The 26115-nt window shown below is 40.5% G+C and overlaps 1 protein-coding gene across 1 annotated transcript; it reads left to right on the top strand.

Moving 5' to 3' along the window:
- On the top strand, nucleotides 1–26115 carry LOC110509029 (plasminogen activator inhibitor 1 RNA-binding protein). The gene is made up of 9 exons (XM_021589970.2): nucleotides 1–380; nucleotides 12991–13183; nucleotides 17048–17191; nucleotides 17327–17395; nucleotides 17519–17596; nucleotides 18344–18545; nucleotides 22020–22076; nucleotides 22276–22437; nucleotides 24233–26115. The coding sequence occupies exons 1-9, from the start codon at nucleotides 125–127 to the stop codon at nucleotides 24290–24292; spliced, it is 1221 nt and encodes a 406-aa protein (XP_021445645.1). The 5' UTR covers nucleotides 1–124; the 3' UTR covers nucleotides 24293–26115.

Below are 26115 nucleotides of genomic sequence, written 5' to 3' on the forward strand. Positions count from 1 at the left end.
ACGGATATTCCTCGCGCCGGAAGAGAAGAGGTACATTCCCCAGCCATCTTGTGGCAGTATTTAGCGAATTGTTCGCAACAAGCCTCGTAGAATCGGAGGTGAATTCCGCTGAAGGGGCGCGATCATGCCCGGGCATCTACAAGAAAGCTTCGGCTGCGTCGTAACCAATCGGTTCGACCAGCTATTGGACGATGAATCAGACCCTTTCGAGGTGTTAAAGGCGGCGGAGAATAAGAAGAAAGAGGCGGCTGCAGCTGGTATCACCAAGTCTGCAGCCCAAGCCGCCAAGCAGCCCAAGAAGGAGTCACAGAAGGACAGGAAGAATCCGCTCCTTGACAAGAAAGATGAAACACAGGCTGCAGTACCTCTGAAGAAAGAAGGTAAGGTGCACGCTGATAGATTGGTGGTCAAAACCTGCAAAAACCTAGCCAGTTTGCTAACAACAACATGGTCAGAGTCAACATGGGTTCTGTCCTGTTGCGATCAATGTAGAGGGCAACAGAAGAACCCATTGAAAGCATGCACATATCCAATGCATTATTAGACAGTTTAATCATGCATTGGATAGCATCCACCTGTGCACTCTGGCCCGCCTCTCGCTGAAGTCCATTCCACCTGCAGGATGTGGACGTTGTAAATGATGGCGCTGTGGTTGCTGCGCAGGGTAATGTTTTTGTTGTGAAACAGCTCGAGCTTAGTGTACATATTCATAATATAGCTAGCCTAGTTAGCTTTGTATTCGTCTAAGAAAGAAGATAGCTAGCTGGCTCTTCTAGGGATTCTCGGGACAAGCTGGCTTGCTGCGTAGTTAGCTAGCTATTCTTCAAAACAACACTGATGCTACTGAACCGTTAGAAATATCGAGTTGAATGAGGCCCGTGCGTGATGCTGCAACTGCATCATTAGCAAGCTAGGTAGTTCGCGCGACCTGTCCGGTGCAGGTGGATAAAACGGTACAAGCTGGCTATCAAGTTATTGCATAGTACTGTTTTCATGTAGGTAGCTTATTCACGGAAGTGTTATGACAGTGTAACTAGCGTGTTGGCGTTTGTTTTCATCTGCGCATACGCTTTTCTAAACAGATAATGTTACTGTACTTCACTTTATAGCTAACAAGCTACTATTTCCCCGACGTGCATGCGCAATGTTTTTGTAAACGAGTGCATCTGGCCAGATGTCCACCACAACCAAAGTAACATTGGCTAGCTAAGGCCCCTCGAAATATTATCACTAGCTAAATGCATTGAACGAAGGCGTGTCTGCCTGGAATCAAAAACGCATGCTGTCCAAGTAATGACAGGGCATAGCAACACCCTCATGAAATAGCTAAGCAACTTCCTCTGGAGTAACCTAACACCTTTGCTGACAGCTGGCCCATATTTCACGTTGTTAAAGCTGTAATATGTAACTTTTTGAAAACAAATTCACATAGAAATATTAGTTATAGATCTGTCATTACATTGAAATCAAGTCTTAAAAGCAACATATATTTTCTATGTGCTTTATTGCTATGCTTTTTCCATGCTTCCTTTTACTTTCGGTTTTGCACACTAGCTTCAAACAGCTGGATACAATATTCTTGGTTATGGAAAATATATTTCTCAATGGTTTAGATGCCACAATGTGTCTCTAAAGCATACTTGCTTGTTTTGTCACATACTGAAATTAGGCAAACTATTACAATTTTAGTAACCAGGAAATGGCTGAGCAATTTCTGCATATTGCATCTTTAGCTAGATACACATGGACAGGTTTGGCTTAACGTGACCAGACCCCCGAGTAGGGTACCGGCATAGGGTACTCCTGTTACTCCCATGTAATTAGGCTAACTTTGTCATCATCCAAAGCAAACTGCTGACACTTTTTTGTTGTTTCAATAAATGTTTTCAGCAGCCTCACTTGTCGTTGTCATGTATTGTCATGTTGTGTGTTTCTGTCCTTTCCCTTCACCCTGTCTCCCTCTGCTGGTCGTTGTTAGGTTACCTTTTCTCCCCCTCTTTCCCCCAGCTGTGCCTTGTCTCCTCCTAACTACCCATTCACCCCGTTTCCCACCTGTTCCCTTTTTCCCTCTGATTAGGTCCCTATATCTCTCTCTGTTTTTGTTCCTGTCCTTGTCGGATTCTTGTTTGTTGTGTTTCATGCCTGAGCCAGACTATCGTCATGTTTGCTGTAACCTTGTCCTGTCCTGTCGGAATCTGCCGGTCTATCTGAGCCTACCTATGTTTGGTTATTAAAGAAGCTCTGTTTAAGTTAGTTCGCTTTTGGGTCCTCATTCACTCACCGTAACAGTCGTTATTAACAAACTTGGCTGTCAACAACAACAAAATATTTGCATGATACTTCTTCTGTCACTCTAATTTGTTCCTCGACCTGCTAAGACTGACAGTAAAATTAGTAAAGCTGTCGCACTATACTTGCATCACAGTTTGTTTACCCCTAGCTTTTTCTCCTGTTAGCTGACGTTAGCTACAGGGTTGCAAACTAGTCACCTTTAGGTGAAATTCGCCGTTTTGAATCCAAAATAGGTGACCTACGTGATTCGTGTAGATCCGATGAGAATAGTTTGGCCGAGGGGGATGGGGCTTTGAATGACTACTGGCTGTATGCGAACGAGTGATGTGCCTTTGGAGCAATACTGGCTGTATCCAAGGTTCAGCCAATTGTTCACAGAACAATAAAATGCAGCACGCAACTGAAGAGAGAAGAGACAACCAATGTGCTAGTTACAGTATAAACACGCGCTGAAAGAGCTGGGAGTGGAATGGCAGTTTACCTGCTACAGCAGCGCCTCCCCTGATCGATAACGAAGAGGTACTGTTGGTGAGAAGCCTGACCAGGAGACGGGAGTGAGAAGGTGATGAACCGTACTTCATGAGATGTAACCGAAAAACAACTGGCAAACTGGAAAGTTTGAGGTGAGGGAGAAAGTGTGGTAGAACAAGTATTACTAGCATTTTAAAGTTGATTGCTACTGTCGCTAGATCGGGGGGATTTCGGCAGGCAAGAAAATGGTCTTGTCGAAATCCTCCCCCTTCTAATTTCCTTAATTTTGTAACTAGGAGTCAAATACTTTCTATAGAACAAACTTCACGTCAGGATAAGCAACCGAAATGAATACTGAATGTATGTGTGTTATATAAAACATAGAGGAGGGAGTAAAATGTAGGCAAGCAATAAACATTTCAGAACTACTAGTCGATTTAAGACATGGGAGAGATGACAAATTTTGGCAAAGAGATTTATTTATAGACTAATACACAAATAGCCAAACCGAAAACTGCAGACATTACTAGTGCCTCCCCAACGATCAAACCGCCATAAAAATGTAAATGAAACACAGCCTAACGTGATCACAGACAGATCCTTGAAGGACACAAATAAACAATGCTTTCTGCTACTAAGATCAATGAAATGTAGGCTAAACTGACAACGGCGTGAAGAGCAGAAATCTCAACGAGCAAGCAAGTCGCAGCAATGAAGAGTTGAGTGTGTGTGCGTTCACACGAACGGGTGGGGGAGGTTCTGGCATAGGGAGATTTTCGGCACAACACCGTTCCTTAAGTTATAACACATTATAACTTGCTTACTGGACCCTGGCAATCTGTGACATGTTTACAAGTTAGCAAACTAACTAGAGTACTAATGCTTTCCCTCTACAGTATGTGGTTCATTTTCTGAATTAGAGAATTAGGTGAAAATTAGGCATTGCTTGTTAAACAAGTGGATTCAGGGATCAAGTGTAGCTGGAGCTGGGCCTGGTTTAACAGGTGGATTCAGGGATCAAGTGTAGCTGGAGCTGGGCCTGGTTTAACAGGTGGATTCAGGGATCAGGTGTAGCTGGAGCTGGGCCTGGTTTAACAGGTGGATTCAGGGATCAGGTGTAGCTGGAGCTGGTCCTGCTTTAACAGGTGGATTCAGGGATCAAGTGTAGCTGGGCCTGGTTTAACAGGTGGATTCAGGGATCAGGTGTAGCTGGAGCTGGGCCTGGTTTAACAGGTGGATTCAGGGATCAGGTGTAGCTGGGCCTGGTTTAACAGGTGGATTCAGGGATCAGGTGTAGCTGGAGCTGGGCCTGGTTTAAGCTGGATGCTACTTTAGAGGTGAAAGGAACACCACACACTTTCCCTCTTTGTCACTTGTTCAATACAGTGGATAAAAAGGGGTATGCCAGGTGTACTCTCTGCCTGAAAGAGATCAATTATGCCAACAAAGGGTTTCATACTCTGCTGGCAACATTGTAGAATAGATGTCCACAGGCAGAAAGTGTACAATGTAATAATGTGCAGTGTAGCCCAAATATATTTATTTTGTTGTGTTGAACTTGACAGTAACACGTGGGGGGGGGGGGGGGGGGGGGGGGGGTTATTTAACTTGTGCACTTGATCGATGTCTACTTTAGTGGCCACTATAATAGAGCAAAAATAGAATGCCTGTTTGTTTCATTCTATTTCTACTTTAAGATGTTTTTTTCCCAAGTGCAATATTTACAGTTGAAGTCGGACGTTTACATACACCGTAGCCAAATACATTTCAACTCAGTTTTTCACAATTCCTGACATTTAATCCTGGTAAAAATTCCCCGTTTTAGGTTAGTTAGGATCACCACTTCATTTTAAGAATGTGAAATGTCAGAAAAATAATAGAGAGAATTACTTATTTCAGCTTATATTTCTTTCATCACATTCCCAGTGGGTCAGAAGTTTACACCACTCAATTAGTATTTGGTAGCATTGCTTTTGAATTGTTTTCAAACTTCTTATGGCTTAACGGGATCGACATGACAACAGCCAGTGAATGTGCAGGGCGCCAAATTCAAACAATAGAAATCTCATAATTAAAATTCCTCAAATATACAAGTATCTTATACCATTTTAAAGGTAATCTTGTTGTTAATCCCGCCACAGTGTCCGATTTCAAAAAGGCTTTACAGCGAAAGCACACCAAACGATTATGTTAGGTCACCTTCAAGTCACATAAAAATAGAAACATTTTTCCAGCCAAAGAGAGGAGTCACAAAAAGCAGAAATAGAGATAAAATGAATCACTAACCTTTGATGATCTTCATCAGATGACACTCATAGGTCTTCATGTTACACAATACATGTATGTTTTGTTCAATAAAGTGCATATTTATATCCAAAAATCTCATTTTACATTGGCATGTTATGTTCAGTAGTTCCAAAACATGCAGTGATTTTGCAGAGAGCCACATCAATTTACAGAAATACCCATAATAAACATTGATAAAAGATGCAACTATTATACATGGAACTTTAGATAAACTTCTCCTTAATGCAACCAGCCAGGTCGCAGTTGCAAATGAGAACTTGTTCTCAACTAGCCTACCTGGTTAAATAAAGGTGAAATAATTTTTTTTTTTTTTTAAACCGCTGTGTCAGATTTCAAAAATCGCTACCGTCCCACGTATCCCAGAGAGGTTAATGATCTAAGGCTCGTATTTCTGTGTGTTATTATATTATAGTTAAGTCTATTATTTGATAGAGCAGTCTGATTGAGGGGTGACAGGCAGCAGCAGGCTCGTAAGCATTCATTCAAACAGCACTTTCCTGCATTTGCCAGCAGCTCTTCGCTCTGCTTCAAGCATTGCGCTGTTCAAGCCTATCAACTCCCGAGATTAGGCTGGCAATACTAAAGTACCTATTAGAACATCCAATAGAGATGTTGGTATAGATGATGGTATAGAGAGAAATAGTCCTATAATAACTACAACCTAAAACTTCTTACCTGGGAATATTGAAGACTCATGTTTCACATGCTTTCATATGTTCTGAGCAAGGAACTTAGGCGTTAGCTTTTTTTACATAGCACATATTGCACTTTTACTTTCTTCTCCAACACTTTGTTTTTGCATTATTTAAACCAAGTTATTTGAAACTAAATTGATATATTGATGTATTATATTAAGTTAAATAAGTGTTCATTCAGTATTGTTGTAATTGTCATTATTACACACATACATATATATATATATATATACAGTGCCTTGCGAAAGTATTCGGCCCCCTTGAACTTTGCGACCTTTGCCACATTTCAGGCTTCAAACATAAAGATATAAAACTGTATTTTTTTGTGAAGAATCAACAACAAGTGGGACACAATCATGAAGTGGAACGACATTTATTGGATATTTCAAACTTTTTTAACAAATCAAAAACTGAAAAATTGGGCGTGCAAAATTATTCAGTCCCTTTACTTTCAGTGCAGAAAACTCTCTCCAGAAGTTCAGTGAGGATCTCTGAATGATCCAATGTTGACCTAAATGACTAATGATGATAAATACAATCCACCTGTGTGTAATCAAGTCTCCGTATAAATGCACCTGCACTGTGATAGTCTCAGAGGTCCGTTAAAAGCGCAGAGAGCATCATGAAGAACAAGGAACACACCAGGCAGGTCCGAGATACTGTTGTGAAGAAGTTTAAAGCCGGATTTGGATACAAAAAGATTTCCCAAGCTTTAAACATCCCAAGGAGCACTGTGCAAGCGATAATATTGAAATGGAAGGAGTATCAGACCACTGCAAATCTACCAAGACCTGGCCGTCCCTCTAAACTTTCAGCTCATACAAGGAGAAGACTGATCAGAGATGCAGCCAAGAGGCCCATGATCACTCTGGATGAACTGCAGAGATCTACAGCTGAGGTGGGAGACTCTGTCCATAGGACAACAATCAGTCGTATATTGCACAAATCTGACCTTTATGGAAGAGTGGCAAGAAGAAAGCCATTTCTTAAAGATATCCATAAAAAGTGTTGTTTAAAGTTTGCCACAAGCCACCTGGGAGACACACCAAACATGTGGAAGAAGGTGCTCTGGTCAGATGAAACCAAAATTGAACTTTTTGGCAACAATGCAAAACGTTATGTTTGGCGTAAAAGCAACATAGCTCATCACCCTGAACATACCATCCCCACTGTCAAACATGGTGGTGGCAGCATCATGTTTTGGGCCTGCTTTTCTTCAGCAGGGACAGGGAAGATGGTTAAAATGAATGGGAAGATGGATGGAGCCAAATACAGGACCATTCTGGAAGAAAACCTGATGTAGTCTGCAAAAGACCTGAGACTGGGACGGAGATTTGTCTTCCAACAAGACAATGATCCAAAACATAAAGCAAAATCTACAATGGAATGGTTCAAAAATAAACATATCCAGGTGTTAGAATGGCCAAGTCAAAGTCCAGACCTGAATCCAATCGAGAATCTGTGGAAAGAACTGAAAACTGCTGTTCACAAATGCTCTCCATCCAACCTCCCTGAGCTCTAGCTGTTTTGCAAGGAGGAATGGGAAAAAATTTCAGTCCCTCGATGTGCAAAGCTGATAGAGACATACCCCAAGCGACTTACAGCTGTAATCGCAGCAAAAGGTGGCGCTACAAAGTATTAACTTAAGGGGGCTGAATAATTTTGCACGCCCAATTTTTCAGTTTTTGATTTGTTAAAAAAGTTAGAAATATCCAATAAATGTCATTCCACTTCATGATTGTGTCCCACTTGTTGTTGATTCTTCACAAAAAAATACAGTTTTATATCTTTATGTTTGAAGCCTGAAATGTGGCAAAATGTCGCAAAGTTCAAGGGGGACGAATACTTTCGCAAGGCACTGTATATATCGGCCGATTAATCGGTATCAGCTTTTTTTTTGGTCCTCCAATTATCGGTATCTGCATTGAAAATCATAATCGGCCGACCTCTAGTAAGAATGATGGTGCAACACTAATAAATATTATTTTATTTTATAACATGCGCTTTCTCCCACCATGACAGCTTTGCACACTCTTGGCATTCTCTCAACCAGCCTCATGAGGTAGTCACCTGGAATGCATTTCAATTAACAGGTGTGCTTTGTTAAAAGTTCATTTGTGGAATTTCTTAATGCTTTTGAGCCAATCAGTTGTGTTGTGACAAGGTAGGGGTAGTATACAGAAGATAGCCCTATTTGCTAAAATACCAAGTCCATATTATGGCAACAATATAGCTCAAATAAGCAAAGAGAAACGACAGTCCATCATTACTTTCAAGAACTTTGAAAGTTTCTTCATGTGCAGTCGGAAAAACCATCAAGTGTTATGATGAAACTGGCTCTCATGAGGACCACCACAGAAACTGAAGACCCAGAGCAGCCCAACAAGTGCTCAGCATATGTGGGAACTCCTTCAAGACTGTTGGAAAAGCATTCCTCATGAAGGAAGGTTGAGAGAATGCCAAGAGTGTGCAGAGCTGTCATCAAGGTAAAGGGTGACTATTTTGAAGAATATTAAATATATTTTGATTTGTTTAACACTTTTTTTGGGTTGCTACATGATTCTATGTGTTTTTTATTCGTTTTGGTGTCTTCACTATTATTCTACAATGTAGAAAATAATAAAACATAAAAAAAACATGAAAGGGTATCCAATCTTTTGACGAGTACTGTATATCTACAGAAATAAGACATATCCTGCTTCTGTTGCCAGTTTGAATGTTTGTTTAATAGCCTACTGATTCTGTGAGCACCAAGCCTCACGCAACCACATGTCGGATAAAGCAATGTCACAAATTCTGCTTTTTTAAAGTCATTAATCTTAATGAAGGGTTTTTCAATATTGTTTTCATTAGAACAGTGGTGTTACTACATTTATTTAGTGTTTACACTGTTCCAAAGGTGCATAAAATAATATTTTAATCTAACAGCACCTGTTTGTTAGTCATAATATGCACGCAGCTCTCGCTCCTATACCCTCTTTCTTGATCTCCTTATTGCTATTACGATTATTATTATGATCATCATTAGTAATGTTATTATCAGTATATGGCTTCTTATAGTAGTAGGAGTCTTGTATAACCACCATCGAGCTGTAGGTCAAAGAGTGTGTACTGTGTTTAGTCTTCTTAATACCATAACTTACTTGGGCCTATATTTCGATATATAGGCTACTGTATCAATCAATCATTAATTCCTTCACGTCATCACACAGCATACGAGTAATTCATGCTTTGAAATGCAATCAATCATTTTAGTTTTAAAATGAAATATCAAAGGGAGCTGATGGGATGATTAGCCTAAACAATAAATAAACTGCAATTTGTGATGCAACTTTATTAGTCTTTGCTTTAATAAAGTCTTTATATATTTATTTAATTTTCCGGTAGAACATCCCTTTTCGTACATTTATAAATGATTTAGTATTTACACTGTTCGTATAATATTGTAATCTTACAGCACCTGTGTGGCACACAATATTATTTTTCTGGTTTACACAACTAAGTCAAATGTCTTCCACACATCTGACTTCCCCTTTCCTTCTTGAGCAACCAGTGAGCAATCCGTTTCGAGTTTAATTTTCAAGTCATCCGACCTCCAATTAGTGTTCGGAGTTTGTTATAAGCAATTTATTGATGTGATTATGATAGGCTACAGGTCAGGCCCTATTGTTCACGTGCATGCAATGCATTGATGTTTCATGTAAACAGAGCAAGGGTTGAGGGAATGTTTTTCCTAAACAAATTAGGTATTTAAGTAATTTAAATAAATTCATTAGGCCCTAATCTATGGATTTCACATGGCTGGGCGGGGGCGCATCCATGGGTGAGCATAGGCTCGCCCACTTGGGAGCCAGGTCCACCAACTGGGAGCCAGGCCCAGCCAATCAGAATGAGTTTTTCCCCATAAAAAGGCTTTATTACAGACAGAAATACTCCTCAGTTTCATTAGCTGTCTCAGACGATCCCACAGGGGATGAAGCCGGATTTGGAAGTCCTGGGCTGGCATTGTTACACGTGGTCTGCAATTGTGAGGCCGGTTGGACGTACTGGCAAATGATCTAAAACGACATTGGAGGCGGCTTATGGTAGAGAAATAAACATTAAATTCCCTGGCAACCGCTCTGGTGGGCATTCCTGCAGTCAGCATGCCAATTGCATGCACCCTCAACTTGAGACATCTGTGGCATTGTGTCGTGTGACAACTGCACATTTTAGAGTGTCTTTTTATTGTCCCCAGCACAAGGTGCACCTGTGTCATGATCATGCTGTTGAATCAGCTTTTTGATATGCCACAACTGTCAGCTGGATGGATTATCTTGGCAAAGTAGAAATGTTCACTAACAGGGAAGTAAACAACATTTTGCACAAAATGAGAGAGAAATATAAAGTATGGAACACTTCTGGGATGTTTTATTTCAGCTCATGAAACATGGGACAAACGCTTAACGTTTTGCGTTTATATTTTTGTTCAGTAATAGTTGCTTTTATTCAAACACATAGGGTTTGTCCAAATATGGAAAAATACACGTTTTAAAATTAAGAACCGATGACTCCGGTCGACCAACATTTTTGTTTTGTTGAGGACAGCACTAGATACAACTCTACCTAATGGCCCAAATCAAAGTGGCATATGGCGATATCTACACCTACATGGTGAAATCTCCAGGTTTGCGTAAATATCTAAATGCAGAAGAATATTAGAGCTGTTATTTGGACGGATACAGCTCACTAGTCCTTACTATAGGGGTCTCCAACAGGTTGATCATGAGCTACCAGTAGCGTGCAGCCCACCTATGAGTTGTTTGCCAAACAATTCTGAAACTACATGCCATTTTCACGTGTTCCATCGCAAACTTTCATAAATAAATCTCTAGTGTCAGACACCGCAAGCTCTAATCAACGCAACCTTCAGTAGAATGGCGCCGGAGAGGATGGCTGATGTTTTACGTGTTTCTTTACACCACACACAGAGACACGTACAAAGCACTCCCTCGCCCTCCATTTTGCAAATCTGACCATAATGCTATCCTCCTGATTCCTACTTACAAGCAAAAATTAAAGCAGTGACTCGGTTAATATAAAAGTGGCCAGATGAAGCAGATGCTAAGCTACAGTGTCCGATTTCAAATAGGCTTTACGGCGAAAGCACACCAAACGATTATGTTAGGTCAGCACCTAGTCACAGAAAACCATACAGCAATTTTCCAGCCAAGGAGAGGGCTCACAAAGTCCGAAATAGCGATGAAATTAATCACTAACCTTTGATGATCTTCATCAGATGGCACTCACAGGACTTCATGTTACACAATAAATGTGTGTTTTGTTCGATAAAGTTAATCTTTATGTCAAAAAACCTCATTTGAAATTGGTGTTTTATGTTCAGAAATGCATTGTCTCAAACAAACATCTAGTGAAAGTGCAGAGCCACGTCAAATAACAGAAACACTCATAAACATTGATAGAAGATACAAGTGTTAAACATATGAATACAGATAAACTTCTCCTCTTCAGATTTAAAAAAAGGCTTTACAGCGAAAGCACACTTTGCGATTATGTTAGGTCAGCTCCTAGCCACAGAAACCCATACAGCCCTTTTCCAACCAAGGAGAGTGTCACAAAAGTCAGAAATAGCATTAAAATGAATCACTTACCTTTGATGATCTTCATCTGGTGGCACTCCCTGGTCTCCATGTTAGACAACAAATGTTTGTTTTGTTCGATAAAGTTCATCTTTATGTCCAAATACCTCCGTTTTGTTGGTGCGTTGTGTTCAGAAATCCAAAGGCACAATGCGCGCTCTCAAAACCAAGACGAAAAGTCAAAAAAGTACAATAAAAGATAGTAGAAACATGTCAAATGATGTTTAAAATCAATCCTCAGGTTGTTTTTGTCATAAATAATCAATAATATTTAAACCGGACAAAAGCTTTGTCAATGGAAAAGATAAACAAGAAATGCGCGCTCCTGATCACATGCTTGGCTCATTGATGGAAATTTCCACTGTCCTCTCATTGAAAGCAGTGTATCTCCCTCATTTTTCAGAGTAAAAGCCTGAAACAATGCCTAAAGACTGGTAACATGTAGAGGAAGCCGCAGAGCTCGTGAACTGGGTCCTAAGTCTTTGTATGGTGGATAGGCTTTCAATGGAAAAACAGCCTTTCAAAATAATAGTACTTCCTGGTTGGATTTTCCTCAGGTTTTCGCCTGCCATATCAGTTATGTTATACTGACAGACATTATTTTAACAGTTTTAGAAACGTTAGTGTTTTCTATCCAAATCTACTCAGTAAATGTAGCACACGCTCCAGCAGGTATATCTCTCTAGTCACCCCCAAAACCAATTCTTTCTTTGGCCGCCTCTCCTTCCAGTTCTCTGCTGCCAATGACTGGAACGAACTACAAAAATCTCTGAAACTGGAAACACTTATCTCCCTCACTAGCTTTAAGCACCAACTGTCAGAGCAGCTCACAGATTACTGCACCTGTACATAGTCCACCTATAATTTAGCCCAAACAACTACCTCTTTCCCTACTGTATTTAATTTATTTATTTATTTTGCTCCTTTGCACCCCATTATTTTTATTTCTACTTTGCACATTCTCCCATTGCAAATCTACCATTCCAGTGTTTTACTTGCTATATTGTATTTACTTTGCCACCATGGCCTTTTTGCCTTTACCTCCCTTATCTCACCTCATTTGCTCACATCGTATATAGACTTGTTTATACTGTATTATTGACTGTATGTTTGTTTTACTCCATGTGTAACTCTGTGTCGTTGTATGTGTCGAACTGCTTTGCTTTATCTTGGCCAGGTCGCAATTGTAAATGAGAACTTGTTCTCAACTTGCCTACCTGGTTAAATAAAGGTGTTCTCAACTTGCCTACCTGGTTAAATAAAGGTGAAATAAAAATAAATAAATAAAAAATGCATATCCTAGCTTATGGGCCTGAGTAGCAGGCAGTTAAATTTGGGCATGCTTTTCATCCAAAATTCCAAATGCTGCCCCCTACCCTAGTGAAGTTAAGGGCTTGTAAGTAAGCACTTCACGTTAAGGTAAAAAAAAAAAAATAACATAAAAAAATTAAAAAAAACATTTGATAAAAAAGTATTATTGAAAAAGTGGTGCTCATGTGGTTTTTGGCTGCACCGCCCTCCTAATTAGTCTCTGTAGTCATATCAGTGTCCACCTCTAAAGCCTCCATGTGTTGTTGTGGTGGCAGGTATCAGGCGGGTGGACCGAAGGCCGGACCAGCAGGGCCAACCTGGCTCCCAGCACAAGGCCGGGCAGGGCGAGGGGCGGCCCGCCGGCGAGAGGAGGCCAGACAACAGGAGACCCCCACGTGAGCGCCGCTTCGATAAACCCATTGAGGACAAGCCCGACGTCGGAGAGAGAGGAGAGTTCTCTGCAGACAAGTGAGTAGTTGCTGCACTAGATGACAATGCTTAGAGCAAATGTTTTGTTCATTATTATTATCGTTGATGAAATATGGATGTCTTGGAATCGTGGTATAGACAGATGTCGGGGACACACTGTATGCTTCAGTTTGTTATTTTTAAGTGTCAGATGACACCTCTCCCTTTCACTTGGCTTTGACTGTAGTTTGTGCTCACTACTAGCTAAAGCAATGCAAAAAAAAAACGGTCAAAATTCAAATCACACCTATTATCCTCACAACCTATAACCTACAGTGCCTTCAGAAAGTATCCATACAGCGTGACTTATTCCACATTTTGTTGTTACAGCCAGTATTCAAAATTGATCAAATTAGTGAAAATATGTTTTTAGAAATTATAGTACATTTATTGTAAATGAAATAGAAGCACTTTTGGCGGCGATTACAGCTTGTCTGTATCAGCTTTGAGTCGTCTGGGGTGTGTCTGTATCAGCTTTGAGTCGTCTGGGGGTATGTCTGTATCAGCTTTGCACATCTGGATTTGGGGATTTTCTCCCATTCTTCCTTGGAGATTTTTCTCAAGCTCTGTTAAATTAGATGGGAGTGGCGGTGAACAACAATCTTCAAGTTTTCCACAGATTTTCAATGGGATTCAAGTCTGGGCCACTCAAGGACTTTCACATGCTTGTTCTGAAGCCATTCTAGTGTTGCTTTGGTTGTCCTGTTGGAATGTAAATCTTCACCCCAGTTTAAGTTTTCTCAAATCAAATCAAACTTTATTTGTCACATACACATGGTTAGCAGATGTTAATGCGAGTGTAGCGAAATGCTTGTGCTTCTAGTTCCGACCATGCAGTAATATCTAACAAGTAATCTAACAATTTCACAACAACTACCCTTATACACACAAGTGTAAAGGAATGAATAAGAATATGTATATATGGATGAGCGATGGCCGAACAGCATAGGCAAGATGCAGTAGATGTTATAGAGTACAGTATATACATATGAGATGAGTAATGTAGGGTATGTAAACATTATATAAAGTGGCATTGTTTAAAGTGGCTAGTGATACATTTATTACATCCAATTTTTCCATTATTAAAGTGGCTAGAGATGAGTCAGCATGTTGGCAGCAGCCACTCAATGTTAGTGATGGCTGTTTAACAGTCTGATGGCCTTGAGATAGAAGCTGTTTTTCAGTCTCTCGGTCCCAGCTTTGATGCACCTGTACTGACCTCGCCTTCTGGATGATAGCGGGGTGAACAGGCAGTGGCTCGGCTGGTTGTTGTCCTTGATGATCTTTTTGGCCTTCCTGTGACATCGGGTGGTGTAGGTCTCCTGGAGGGTAGGTAGTTTGCACCCGGTGATGCGTTGTGCAGACCTCACTAACCTCTGGAGAGCCTTACAGTTGTGGGCGGAGCAGTTGCCGTACCAGGTGGTGATACAGCCCGACAGGATGCTCTCGATTAGAGAACGGACGATTATGATTTTTCCGATACCAATTATTGGAGGACCAAAAAAGCCGATACCGATTAATCGGTCGATTTTTTTTAAATATATTTTTTTGTGATAATGACAATGACAACAATACTCAATGAACACTTATTTTAACTTAATATAATAAATCAATAAAATCAATTTAGCCTCAAATAAATAATGAAGCATGTTCAATTTGGTTTACATAATGCAAAAACAAAGTGTTGGAGAAGAAAGTAAAAGTGCAACATGTGCTATGTAAGAAAGCTAACGTTTAACTTCCTTGCTTAGAACATGAGAACATATGAAAGCTGGTGGTTCCTTTTAACATGAGTCTTCAATATTCCCAGGTAAGAAGTTTTAGATTGTAGTTATTATAGGAATTATAGGACTATTTCCCTCTATACCATTTGTATTTCATTAACCTTTGACTATTGGATGTTCTTATAGGCACTTTAGTATTGCCAGTGTAACATTATAGCTTCCGTCCCTCTCCTCGCTCCTCCCTGGGCTTGAACCAGGAACACAACGACAACAGCCACCCTCGAAGCAGCGTTACCCATGCAGAGCAAGGGGAACAACCACTCCAAGTCTCAGAGCGAGTGACTTTTGAAACGCTATGAGCGCACACCCCGCTAACTAGCTAGCCATTTCACTTCGGTTACACCAGCCTCATCTCGGGAGTTGATAGGCTTGAAGTCATAAACAGGGCAGTGCTTGACGCACAATGAAGAGCTGCTGGCAAAACGCACGAAAGTGCTGTTTGAATGAATGCTTACGAGCCTGCTGGTGCCTACCATCGCTCAGTCAGACTGCTCTATCAAATCATAGACTTAATTATAACATAATAACACACAGAAATACGAGCCGTAGGTCATTAATATGGTCGAATCCAGAAACTATCATCTCGAAAACAATACGGAACCGTTCCGTATTTTATCTAACGGGTGGCATCCATAAGTCTAAATATTCCTGTTACATTGCACAACCTTCAATGTTATGTCATAATTACGTACAATTCTGGCAAATTAATTCGCAATGAGCAAGGCGGCCCAAACTGTTGCATATACCCTGACTCTGCGTGCAATGAACGCAAGAGAAGTGACACAATTTCACCTGGTTAATATTGCCTGCTAACCTGGATTTCTTTCAGCTAAATATGCAGGTTTAAAAATATATACTTCTTTGTATTGATTTTAAGAAAGGCATTGATGTTTATGGTTAGGTACACGTTGGAGCAACGACAGTCCTTTTTCGCAAATGCGCACCACATCGATTATATGCAACGCAGGAAACGCTAGATAAACTAGTAATATCATCAACCATGTGTAGTTATAACTAGTGATTATGATTCATTGATTGTTTTTTATAAGATAGGTTTAATTCTAGCTAGCAACTTACCGTGGCTTCTTACTGCATTCGTGTAACAGGCGGGCTCCTCGTGAGGCAGGTGGTTAGAGCGTTGGACTAGTTAACCGTAAGGTTGCAAGATTAAATCCCTGAGCTGACATGGTACAAATCTGTCGTTCTGCCCCTGAACAGGCAGTTAACATACCGTTCATAGGCCTTCATTGAAAATAAGAATGTGTTCTTAACTGACTTGTCTAGTTAAATAACGGTGTGGAAAAAAAATGGCGTCCAAAATGACCGATTTCCGATTGTTATGAAAACTTCAAATCGGCACTAATTAATCGTCCATTCCGATTAATCGGTCGACCTCTAACGGAGACCACAGTTCTCTATACTATCGATACTATAGAAATTGTTTTATATCCCAGATATATGCCTCATTACAATTCTATCTCAGAGATCTAGGGACAGTTCCTTGGATTTCATGGTATCGTTTCTGCTCTGACATACACTGTCAACTGTGGGACCTTATATAGACAGGTGTATTTCTTTCTAAGTCATGTCCAAACAATGTAATTGGCCACAGGTGGACTCCCAAGTTGTAGTGGCATCTCAAGGATGATTCTAAAGAAATTGGATGCACCTAAGCTCAAGTTGGGAGTGTCATAGCAAAGGGGTGTGAGTACTTGTTACATGTTTTTAGTAATTATAGCAAGTTTATTGAAAATGAAATACAGAAATATCTCATTTTCATATTGTATGTAAATTAGATAGGTCTGTATTTCATTTTCAATAAATGTTCTAAAAAACACGTTTTCAACTTTGTCATAATGGGGTATTGTGTGTAGATGGATGAGATGTTTTAATTTTATTTAATCTGTCTGTTAGACAACAAAATGTGGAATGAGTCAAGGGGTATATGACTACTTTCTGAAGGCACTGTATATATCTTTGCATGTTTTAAAAAAAATGTTCAATAAAGTAGTTTTCATAGTTCTGAGCTGCTCATTCTGTATCTGCTTGATGCTGAGCCTGTGTGTGTGTGCCTCCTTAGACCTTTCGTAGACCGGCCCCCCAGAGGGCGTGGCGGCGGCCGAGGTGGGCGTGGTGGACGGGGCCGGGGCATGGGCCGGGGTGACGGCTTCGACTCCCGTGGCAAAAGGGACTTCGACAGACACAGTGGCGGCGGTGACAAACCGTGAGTAATTTCTGCTCCGAGTCCTCAAAGGACTAGTGGTAGTGATGGTCTTTTGGAATGATTAAATCTTCAGATGCTCTGTGATTAGTGGTAGGATTGGTGGAGCTTTTGGTTTCCATTTTTTTCCCTCAACAGTCAGAAATCCGAGGAGAAGCGTGGCGGGAGTGGCTCTCACAACTGGGGGAACCCCAAGGACGAAACAAGGTTGGTCGTTCAAACAATCATTACCTACTCAAATGAGATGACCATTATGTGTAGGCAAGGACACAGGTCCTTTGTTGATATTGACTGGTTTGTTCCTTCGCTGTGTTGAATTTCTGTTCCCAGTGGTGATGCTGAACAGACTGCTGCCCCCGAGGGAACCCCTGAGGGAGTGGAACACCCCCCTGCTGACTCTGAGAACAAGTGAGCACCTTCCTGGACCTGTTCAGTTAACTTCCCTGCACACCTCAGTGCAAAACACCCCAGGACTGCTGCTCTGCCTGTAAAACGGGACAACCAACCCATTTCGCTCCGTTTCATTTCACCTTTATTTATAGATATACAGTTAAAGTCGGAAGTTTACATACAGTTAGGTTGGAGTCTCATGACATCAGTCAGGATGTTAAAGCTTGGTCGCAAATGGATCTTCCAAATGGACAATGACCCCAAGCATACTTCCAAAGTTGTGGCAAAATGGCTTAAGGACAACAAAGTCAAGGTATTGGAGTGGCCATCACAAAGCCCTGACCTCAATCCTATAGAAAAATTTGATGGCCAGAACTGAAAAACTGTGTGCGAGCAAGGAGGCCTACAAACCTGACTCAGTTACACCAGCTCTATCAGGAGGAATCGGCCAAAACTTACCCAAATTATTTTGGGAAGCTTGTGGAAGGCTACCTGAAACGTTTGACCCAAGTTAAACAATTTAAAGGAGTCTAATTTTTTGCCAGTGAGACCTGTTCTTGGAGTTAACATCACTGTATTGGTTCACTATGGTGCTGCATTCATGCTGATTTGTGCTGCTCTCAACGTTCAATTCATCCCGTGGTCCACAATGCAAGCAGCCCTACAGTTAATCTAGAAGAAATCCAAAACAACAGAAATGTGAAAGCTAACAGACAATGTATGGTAATAGCTTTCAAATAACAAATGTGTCTCTGTCTCCTACAGGGAGAACGAGGTGGAGGAACCAAAGGAGGAGGGCCCCAAGGAGATGACCCTGGACGAATGGAAAGCCATGCAGGACAAGGAACGCGCCAAAGTGGAGTTCAACATCCGCAAGCCCAACGAGGGTGCCGACAGCAAGTGGAACAAAGGTTACGTTCTGCACAAGTCCAAGAGCGAAGATGTCAGTGACGAAAAGCTGAAAGACGTAAGTGACACAAGCAGACAATATATATATATATATATATATATTTTTTTTTCTTATCTATAGTTGTGCACTGCACTGTTAGGTATGTTATATGTTTTGCCATTGTATTTGGTTGTGTTTAGGACTGTGATGGTCATGGAATTCTGGATGACTGTAATTGTCCAGCCAAATGACCGCGGTCTCCGTAATAACCGTTCGAATAGGAATATTTTAGTATTATTATTATTATTATTATTGTAAAAAAAAAAATTGGGCCCACATTTTCTGCTTTCCTCCGCTCCTGACTGCATGGCTGCCATAGAAATAGAATTAATAGAACAGGCATCCCTATTCAAGCCAATGAAGGCATAATGGGTGGACTGGCCGTTACAAGTGTACCTATAGGAGCAAAGCAGGAAGTAAAAACAGGAAGTGTACCCATCAATATGTGCTGTGATTTGTAATTTACATGACAAAAAATATATTCCATAGCCACCTCAGTTATCATTGGAGTGAACATTCTACATTTCCATGGAAATGATTGCATTACAATAGCAGGCAGCCATTGCCAGTGTACCCATGAGTTTACCATTCAACTATATGGGCTGAAGGAGTCAATTGAATGACCAGATTGTCTCACGTTCAACAAATCTGATCTAACAAAGTGGACATTTGTCAAATCCTTCATGATTTATGTAATGGAACAGGCCACTTTGGTTACTTAAATCCGATTTGGATATATTTGGAAGTTTTCGCAGCAAAACATGTAGAGGATGTCCCTTTTTTAGGTTTAGAAGAAGTGCCTGCTAAATGCTAACTCCCGTTCATATAAGCTGGTTAGAACAGCTAGCATACAGAAATTAGTGGTGGTAGTTTTAACTGTAATGCAGTTGACTAGTAACGATGACATGAACATGTATTGGGGTTGACATCCATACAAGCATTATAAAATTATTTTTACCTCAACATAGTGTAAAATACACGTGTAAACAATAGCCTAAATGCAGGCTAATGTTGTTGGGGGGCAATAGGAGACTCGGGATCTTTCTCCCAAGGCATTTCCCCCTACTCGTTTCCATGGCAATTCCATTGTTTTGGTCGAATAGGCTGTGCGTTATTCCGCCTCCAACGTTCTAATTTACTTCCGACCGGATTGATGACTTCCGGAGCGAGTTCTGCTATTGTTTTTATCATTAGCTTACTAGCTATCGTCAATGCATTTCTGACTGAAATAGTTTGCATTGTTCATATTTCCCCCCAGTCTTTGTCCCAAACATTTGTCATTACAGCGTAAAGACGCCACTGTTTATCATCTGGATACAATCACAAGAAAATGTTTTCTAAAATGTTTCCATTCTAGGAACCTCCAACTTACTTTATTCCATCAGCACACGAGTTAGTAGGTTTATGGAACTCTAGCCCATCAACCGGACCTGGCTTCACACCCTAATTAACAAGGATTTACTGTTACATTGGCTGAATACTTTTCAGGTGCATTTTTTTATTTAGATTGATAGACTCACAAGTGTTCTTGGCTTGTGCCAACGCTGTTCTGTGTCTGTGCAGCTGTGAACTGGTGGTGCAGCAGGAATGTTTAGTTGAGAGTAGTGCGCTGTCTGGTAAAGAAGGGCCACCAGATGATTGCACAGAGCACTTCCTGCAACACAGGAGCAGTGGCTTTGGACCACCGTCACTGATACGGAGTGCTTTTAACACCATCTGTGAAGATAAGTGTGATGGAAGACTGAAGTGAGAAACAAGAATGATGCAGCCCATAAATAACAATAAACATAGTAGTGTCTAGTCTTCTTAACTAGGGGCTCATTTAACTATACAGGAATACATTGTGTTTCAGTAACAAAACTACCAAACACTGCATCAACCGATCTTTACCAAATAACCTGTTAAGTGGGCAATTCTAAATTGGGATTGGGACCCATCACTAATATCTATCTACTGATAAGATTAAACATTGACACTGTCTCCAACACATTTTGACCATGATGACAGTGTCTCACAGGAGATGTTTAACAAGGTCCCTAGTAGCTATCTATAACCTTTCCCTACTCTCATGCTGTGGGGCTTTTCACTCTTCCTCATGGACCTGTGACACGCAGCCCTCACGGTGATCTCCCCTGTCATTGTATCTTTGTTAGATACTGTGTGGAAGACATGAATAACAATTATTTTTAGTTAGCAAATATAGCTAGCAAGCATAACTTAACCAAGCTAACGAAAATACACACATTCTCAGGTAGATTCTGTCAACGTTACATAATTTTACGAAGTAACTAGCTAGCTACAGTTAATAGTTAAATTAGCTAGCTAATGATTGTAGCTAGCTAACGTCATATCTGTCATTGACTTGGTACTCACCTTCATAGTTATCTATGTAGCTTCCTATATACATCTTGAACCCCTTTTCATTCTTGCTAGCTGGAGTCTCGGAGGCTGATGTAACAATTTGATGTACATCATTAATATTCATTTGAGGCAAGTCCTGAAGACACCTAGTAAAAAAAACTGCGACATAGTGGTAGTAACGTTATATCGTCCATAACAACTAGACTGACCGGAAGTGTGCCAAACCGATAGGAAGTGTGTTTAGAACGTTCGATCATGGAATGTGCATAAGGGCTATTGACCTCTTTACTGCATCTATTGCCAGGGTTAGAGGTTCCAAGCTCCTTATATTCATAGTTTGCTACATCACCTGGCTTGTTCCAGCAAGGGCAACAAAGTGTCATCACGTTGTTAATAACCTGTCTAGGACACAGGTTCCGCTAACGGAACCCCCCCTATGCTGCCCCCTATCCCTAATAGGTTTAGAGTCCATGTTATCGCAGAAAGTCTTCAATCAGCTGTTCATTCCCCCCTCCCCCAAAAAACACAACTAGGGCTGTCACAATTACTGTATAACTGACGGTAATGGATGAAGACTGTCATGAAAATAAAATATCTATATATCTGTCTATATATATATATCTATATATACATGCGTCTTCATCCATTACCGTTAGTTATACAGTAATTGTGACAGCTCTAGTTGTGTTTTGCATATTTCATTAAGTTTTCAGGTTGTATTTGAGAAAATTCTGTGTTATTTACATTTAGGATGTGACGGAATCAATTAAATAATTTGTTTTTTAATTTCAAATCAATTTGATTTCAATTTAAGTTACAAAACATTTTCAGATATACAGTACTCTACACAGGTGATATTGGTGAACTGTGTCATTTCAAGTTTTGGGAAAAAAGTTTTAAGCCAGAAAGAAGTTTGATGATTAATTCCTGTCAACAGATCAATACTAAACAATCTGTAAGGTAAATAACTGTGGTGGTCTGTATTTTTTGAATGTATTTGCCAACAAAAGGGCTGATATAAACCAGATAGTAATGTTAACCAGCTAACAACCCTCCCGAAGAGGCTATGTCATTACAAATGTGACTGAAGTGCTTATCCTTCTTGTTGGTCCTTTCTCTTGGTTGTTGCAGAGACCAGCTGTGATTGATGCTCCGGAGATTGAAGCAGACACAACCTCTCTGTTCAAGGTGCCTGTTGTTTCACATATTCACCCCTATACAATTCTGATAAAACAAGCCTTTATCTACACACTCATACACATTGGCATAGTATATCAAGAGATAAATTATGTCAAACAGTAGTTAGCATGTTGGCTATTTGAGTTGAGATGGTTGCTATCAGTAGTCTCTGGCTAAATGTAAACAACGTCAACTGTTCCCCCATAAGGGCAATCCTGACGAAGTTGGCCCGGACCACCACTTCCGCAAGCCCGCCAATGACATCACAGCCCAGCTGGAGATCAACTTTGGAGACCTGGGCCGGCGCGGGCGGGGGGGAGCCCGTGGAGGAAGGGGAGGCCGCGGTGCGGGAGGAGGCCGATCTGAAAAGGTAACACTAATTGAGGCTCTTGTCACTGAACACAAATAGATGTAAATGTTGATCACAAAACGCTATGGTTACTAGGGTTGAATATTTTCCAGGTATTGTACAAATGTTCCATCCCAAGAATAAATCACTTTTCTCCCAGGTAACCCGGTATTTCCCTCCAAAACCGGAAGTGGCATTATAAAGCATATAAATCTGGATTTGATTATAGCTTTGATCAGCATGAAAATTCTAACCTGATGCTCCCTGAGCCTGATGAGACATATATTAAATACATTTAATATACATTAACCACATTTAATGAACCGAAGCCCAAAAATGCCCAAATGATTGTGCCATTATCCAATACATATATGATATAGGCTACTGCACATTACGCACGACAGAAAAACATAAAAACCAATAGATGTAGCTAGCTATATGCTCTGTTGGGTAAATCAATTAATCTAGCACCAGTAGGCTAACCTTTTTGAGTGTGAACTGTATTACTGTACTGTATAATACTGTTTTATACGGACTGGAATTACGCACATCGTTCAAACCATGATAAAACTAAAGAGAACATGTGATTCTGGTGCAGCACAAGCGGTCTACAAAGTTACAAGCTACTGAATTTGATTTTAATTTTGAAATATAATGGGGCCTATTTGTATAATTAGTAGGCTGACTCATATATACCTTTTATAATATTTCCCCTAATGTTATTAGCCTACCTCCTCTTTCTGTCTCTATTGCTTCATTCCTTCCTCGCGTTCAACAGTTAAATTATCGTCATCATTCTAATGTCGTCTTTTAGTAAATGTTGGACTAGAATTAGATGTAGAAGGCTTTCATTTCTCTTAACAAAGATTGAATGCTTCCGGGTCTGAATAAATAACTGCTATAGCTGACCGCCATCGTGTGTTCGCTCTTCTATCAAACTATCCGTGAGTTCTCTTGGCTGCTGTATTCAACAAAAAAGAGCTTCTACTCCTCTTCTAAAAAATGATGTCCCACAAGTTGTTCTAGTCTAGCTTTTCCTGCATGGAACTCCAAGAGCTAAGGAACGTTTTTTAAGGAGAGGCTAGCGGAGCACAGGTGGACTGCGTATTGCGCAAAAGACAGAGACAGAGAGTGCTCATGCATGCACTGATTTAAAGCAACGATATTCAAGTGATAGGCTGTTTTTAAAACTCTGGAGAATTACAAAAATGATAATCTTTACAAATAAAAAACAAGGTGACCCCCCGAAAGCCAACTGAAGATGGGTAAATTAGACATGCATTCGGTCTTAATTTTACTGTAGTATGCTGCAGCAAATTTAGGCCTAGGTCACAAGAAAAAAAGTTACCAAGATGAGATGATAGGTCTACATGCATTGAGAACTGTGCTCCATACAGAGATGGGCTGTCTGTCCCCACCCTGATTCACCATGCACAGTCCACAGAGAAGCCAGATTTACACATTGCATATATTTTAATAGTTCCATTTCACGCCTTGGTGTTCATATAAATAATTTACTAGATTATACCAGTTTCTCGCTGTAATTTTTCCTGGGTATAAAGGGAGGGGTTTTGGTTGGTACATTTCGGTAACCGGGTTCCTACCATTCAAACTTTATGGTTACTGACCATATAAAGCTGTTTTCACTGACCACAAAAAGTCAAATTGGGTGCTCAAGCTGACTGTGATCATTGTTCTACTTGTTGTGTTGAGTTGTGTTGTTCATGAAGTACCTCCCAATCCCTACTGAACACGACACAGTATTCTCTGATTTTGTATAATAAATAAAACAATCTCTCTCTCTTTTTGTCCCCAGCCGGGTGGAGTGTCCGTTCCCAACGTTGACGACCCAGAGGCCTTCCCAGCCCTGGCTTAATACTCTAGCACCACTACCAGCCCGCCCCATCAGCCCCTCCGGGCATTAGCCCCGCCCCTCCGGGCCCCTCCTCTACGAGGCTTGCATGCTTACAACTTCTTCAAGTATACGAGAAAAAAAAGACTGTCATCACACCTAAGGACTGAAATTTTAACCTGTTTTTAAAATGACAGATAAAATACAAAAAAAAGCGGAAAATGGACATCTCTTGTTGAACTGAAGCAAATTATTGGTAAAAGTTTTGTATTTAGAGACATGATAGCAGGGATGTTTTCATACAGTATGTTTATTTTCTTCAGATATTATGCATACTTCATGGATATTTTTTTTGTATTGCTGCTTGAAAAAATGCATTTCAGTGTGTGTGTGTGTGTGTGTGTGTGTGTGTGTGTGTGTGTGTGTGTGTGTGTGTGTGTGTGTGTGTGTGTGTGTGTGTGTGTGTGTGTGTGTGTGTGTGTGTGTGTGTGTGTGTGTGTGTGTGTGTGTGTGTGTGTGTGTGTGTTTTAACCCCGAGGCTTTGGCTGGCTTTTCCTCATGACTTTATCTGAATATTTTGGGGTCATCTTAGACAAGCTTTTATTTTGAAAGGGTGACTTTTAAGTCATGTATTACTCTGATGTTAAACTCAATACATTTGAGTACCTTTGTACTAAATCTTTTACTGTGTTTTAAAAATGTACCTGTATTCTAGTGACCCCTTGAGCTTAATATTCTTCTGCTTGTCATGCAGTGAAAGTGAATTTCCTTTATTTTCCTGTTGCTCTTATTTTTCTCGACCAGTGGTTCATGTCCCTGGTCCTTAACTGCCTGTGTCTTCAGGGCAGCCAGGGTCCAAATGTATTTCTAGGCTGGTCCTTGAAGGTCGTCCAGGCTTTACTACTAGTAACCATAGGACCACTATACGAATATATTGTATTTTTTTGCGTGACCAAATCTTTGTGTGTGTGTGCGTGCATGCATGCGAAATTGATTGGGTTCACTGTGAACGTGAACAATAGTTACTTTAAGAACTTAAAGAATTCCCCTGTCATCTTCCGGGCACTTGACCACAAGTTCAAAAGCAGCTCTCTTTTGCCTGAAGTAGGTGTTATTTCTGAGAACATAGTTGTTTCATACTAGGGAAGATGGTCGACTGTGCACATATCTTGTTTCCATCAGCACCAGTACTCTGAAACTTGTTTATTTTTATTTTTTTCCCTCGTTGATCATCTTTGCTGTTACTGTTCTATTATTGTTGTTGTTATTATTATTATTATTATTATTATTATTATTATTATTACTACAGCAGCACTACTGCATAATTTGTCTGAAAGAAATGGTCCGTTCAATGTGGAGCAAATCGAGTGCTACAGAATGTATGACTGCTAACCTTGCGTATAGTCATCTGTGTCTAGCATTTCCAGTAGAGGATTTATTTGACCAAAGTGGGTATACTTCACACCACCGGATGGGACAACGGCCCCTAATAACTGCTGGAGCGGAACTAATGGAATGGCATAAAACACATGGAAACCATCAGTTAGATGTATTTAATTCCACTGATTCCGCTCCAGTCATTACCATGAGCCCGTTCTCCTCAAGCTGTCACCAACCTCCTGTGCTTCACACATTTGGGTTGGGGAAGAGGTACATTTACGGGGAATATTGTAAGTGACTGAAAGCTTTATATTACAGTGCTCTGGAAAGACTTGCTGGTAATGCACTGACACAGGTGACTGGCGCAAGCCTTTTGTAGGACTGTTTGAGCCACTTGACGGTAGACTTCTCTGCAAACATCCCTGTTCTAATAAATTACTTAAGAGGTGTTAAATGTATTCTGCCCA

Source organism: Oncorhynchus mykiss, chromosome 28 (genome assembly GCF_013265735.2).
Source record: "Oncorhynchus mykiss isolate Arlee chromosome 28, USDA_OmykA_1.1, whole genome shotgun sequence".
NCBI classification, from domain to species: domain Eukaryota; kingdom Metazoa; phylum Chordata; class Actinopteri; order Salmoniformes; family Salmonidae; genus Oncorhynchus; species Oncorhynchus mykiss.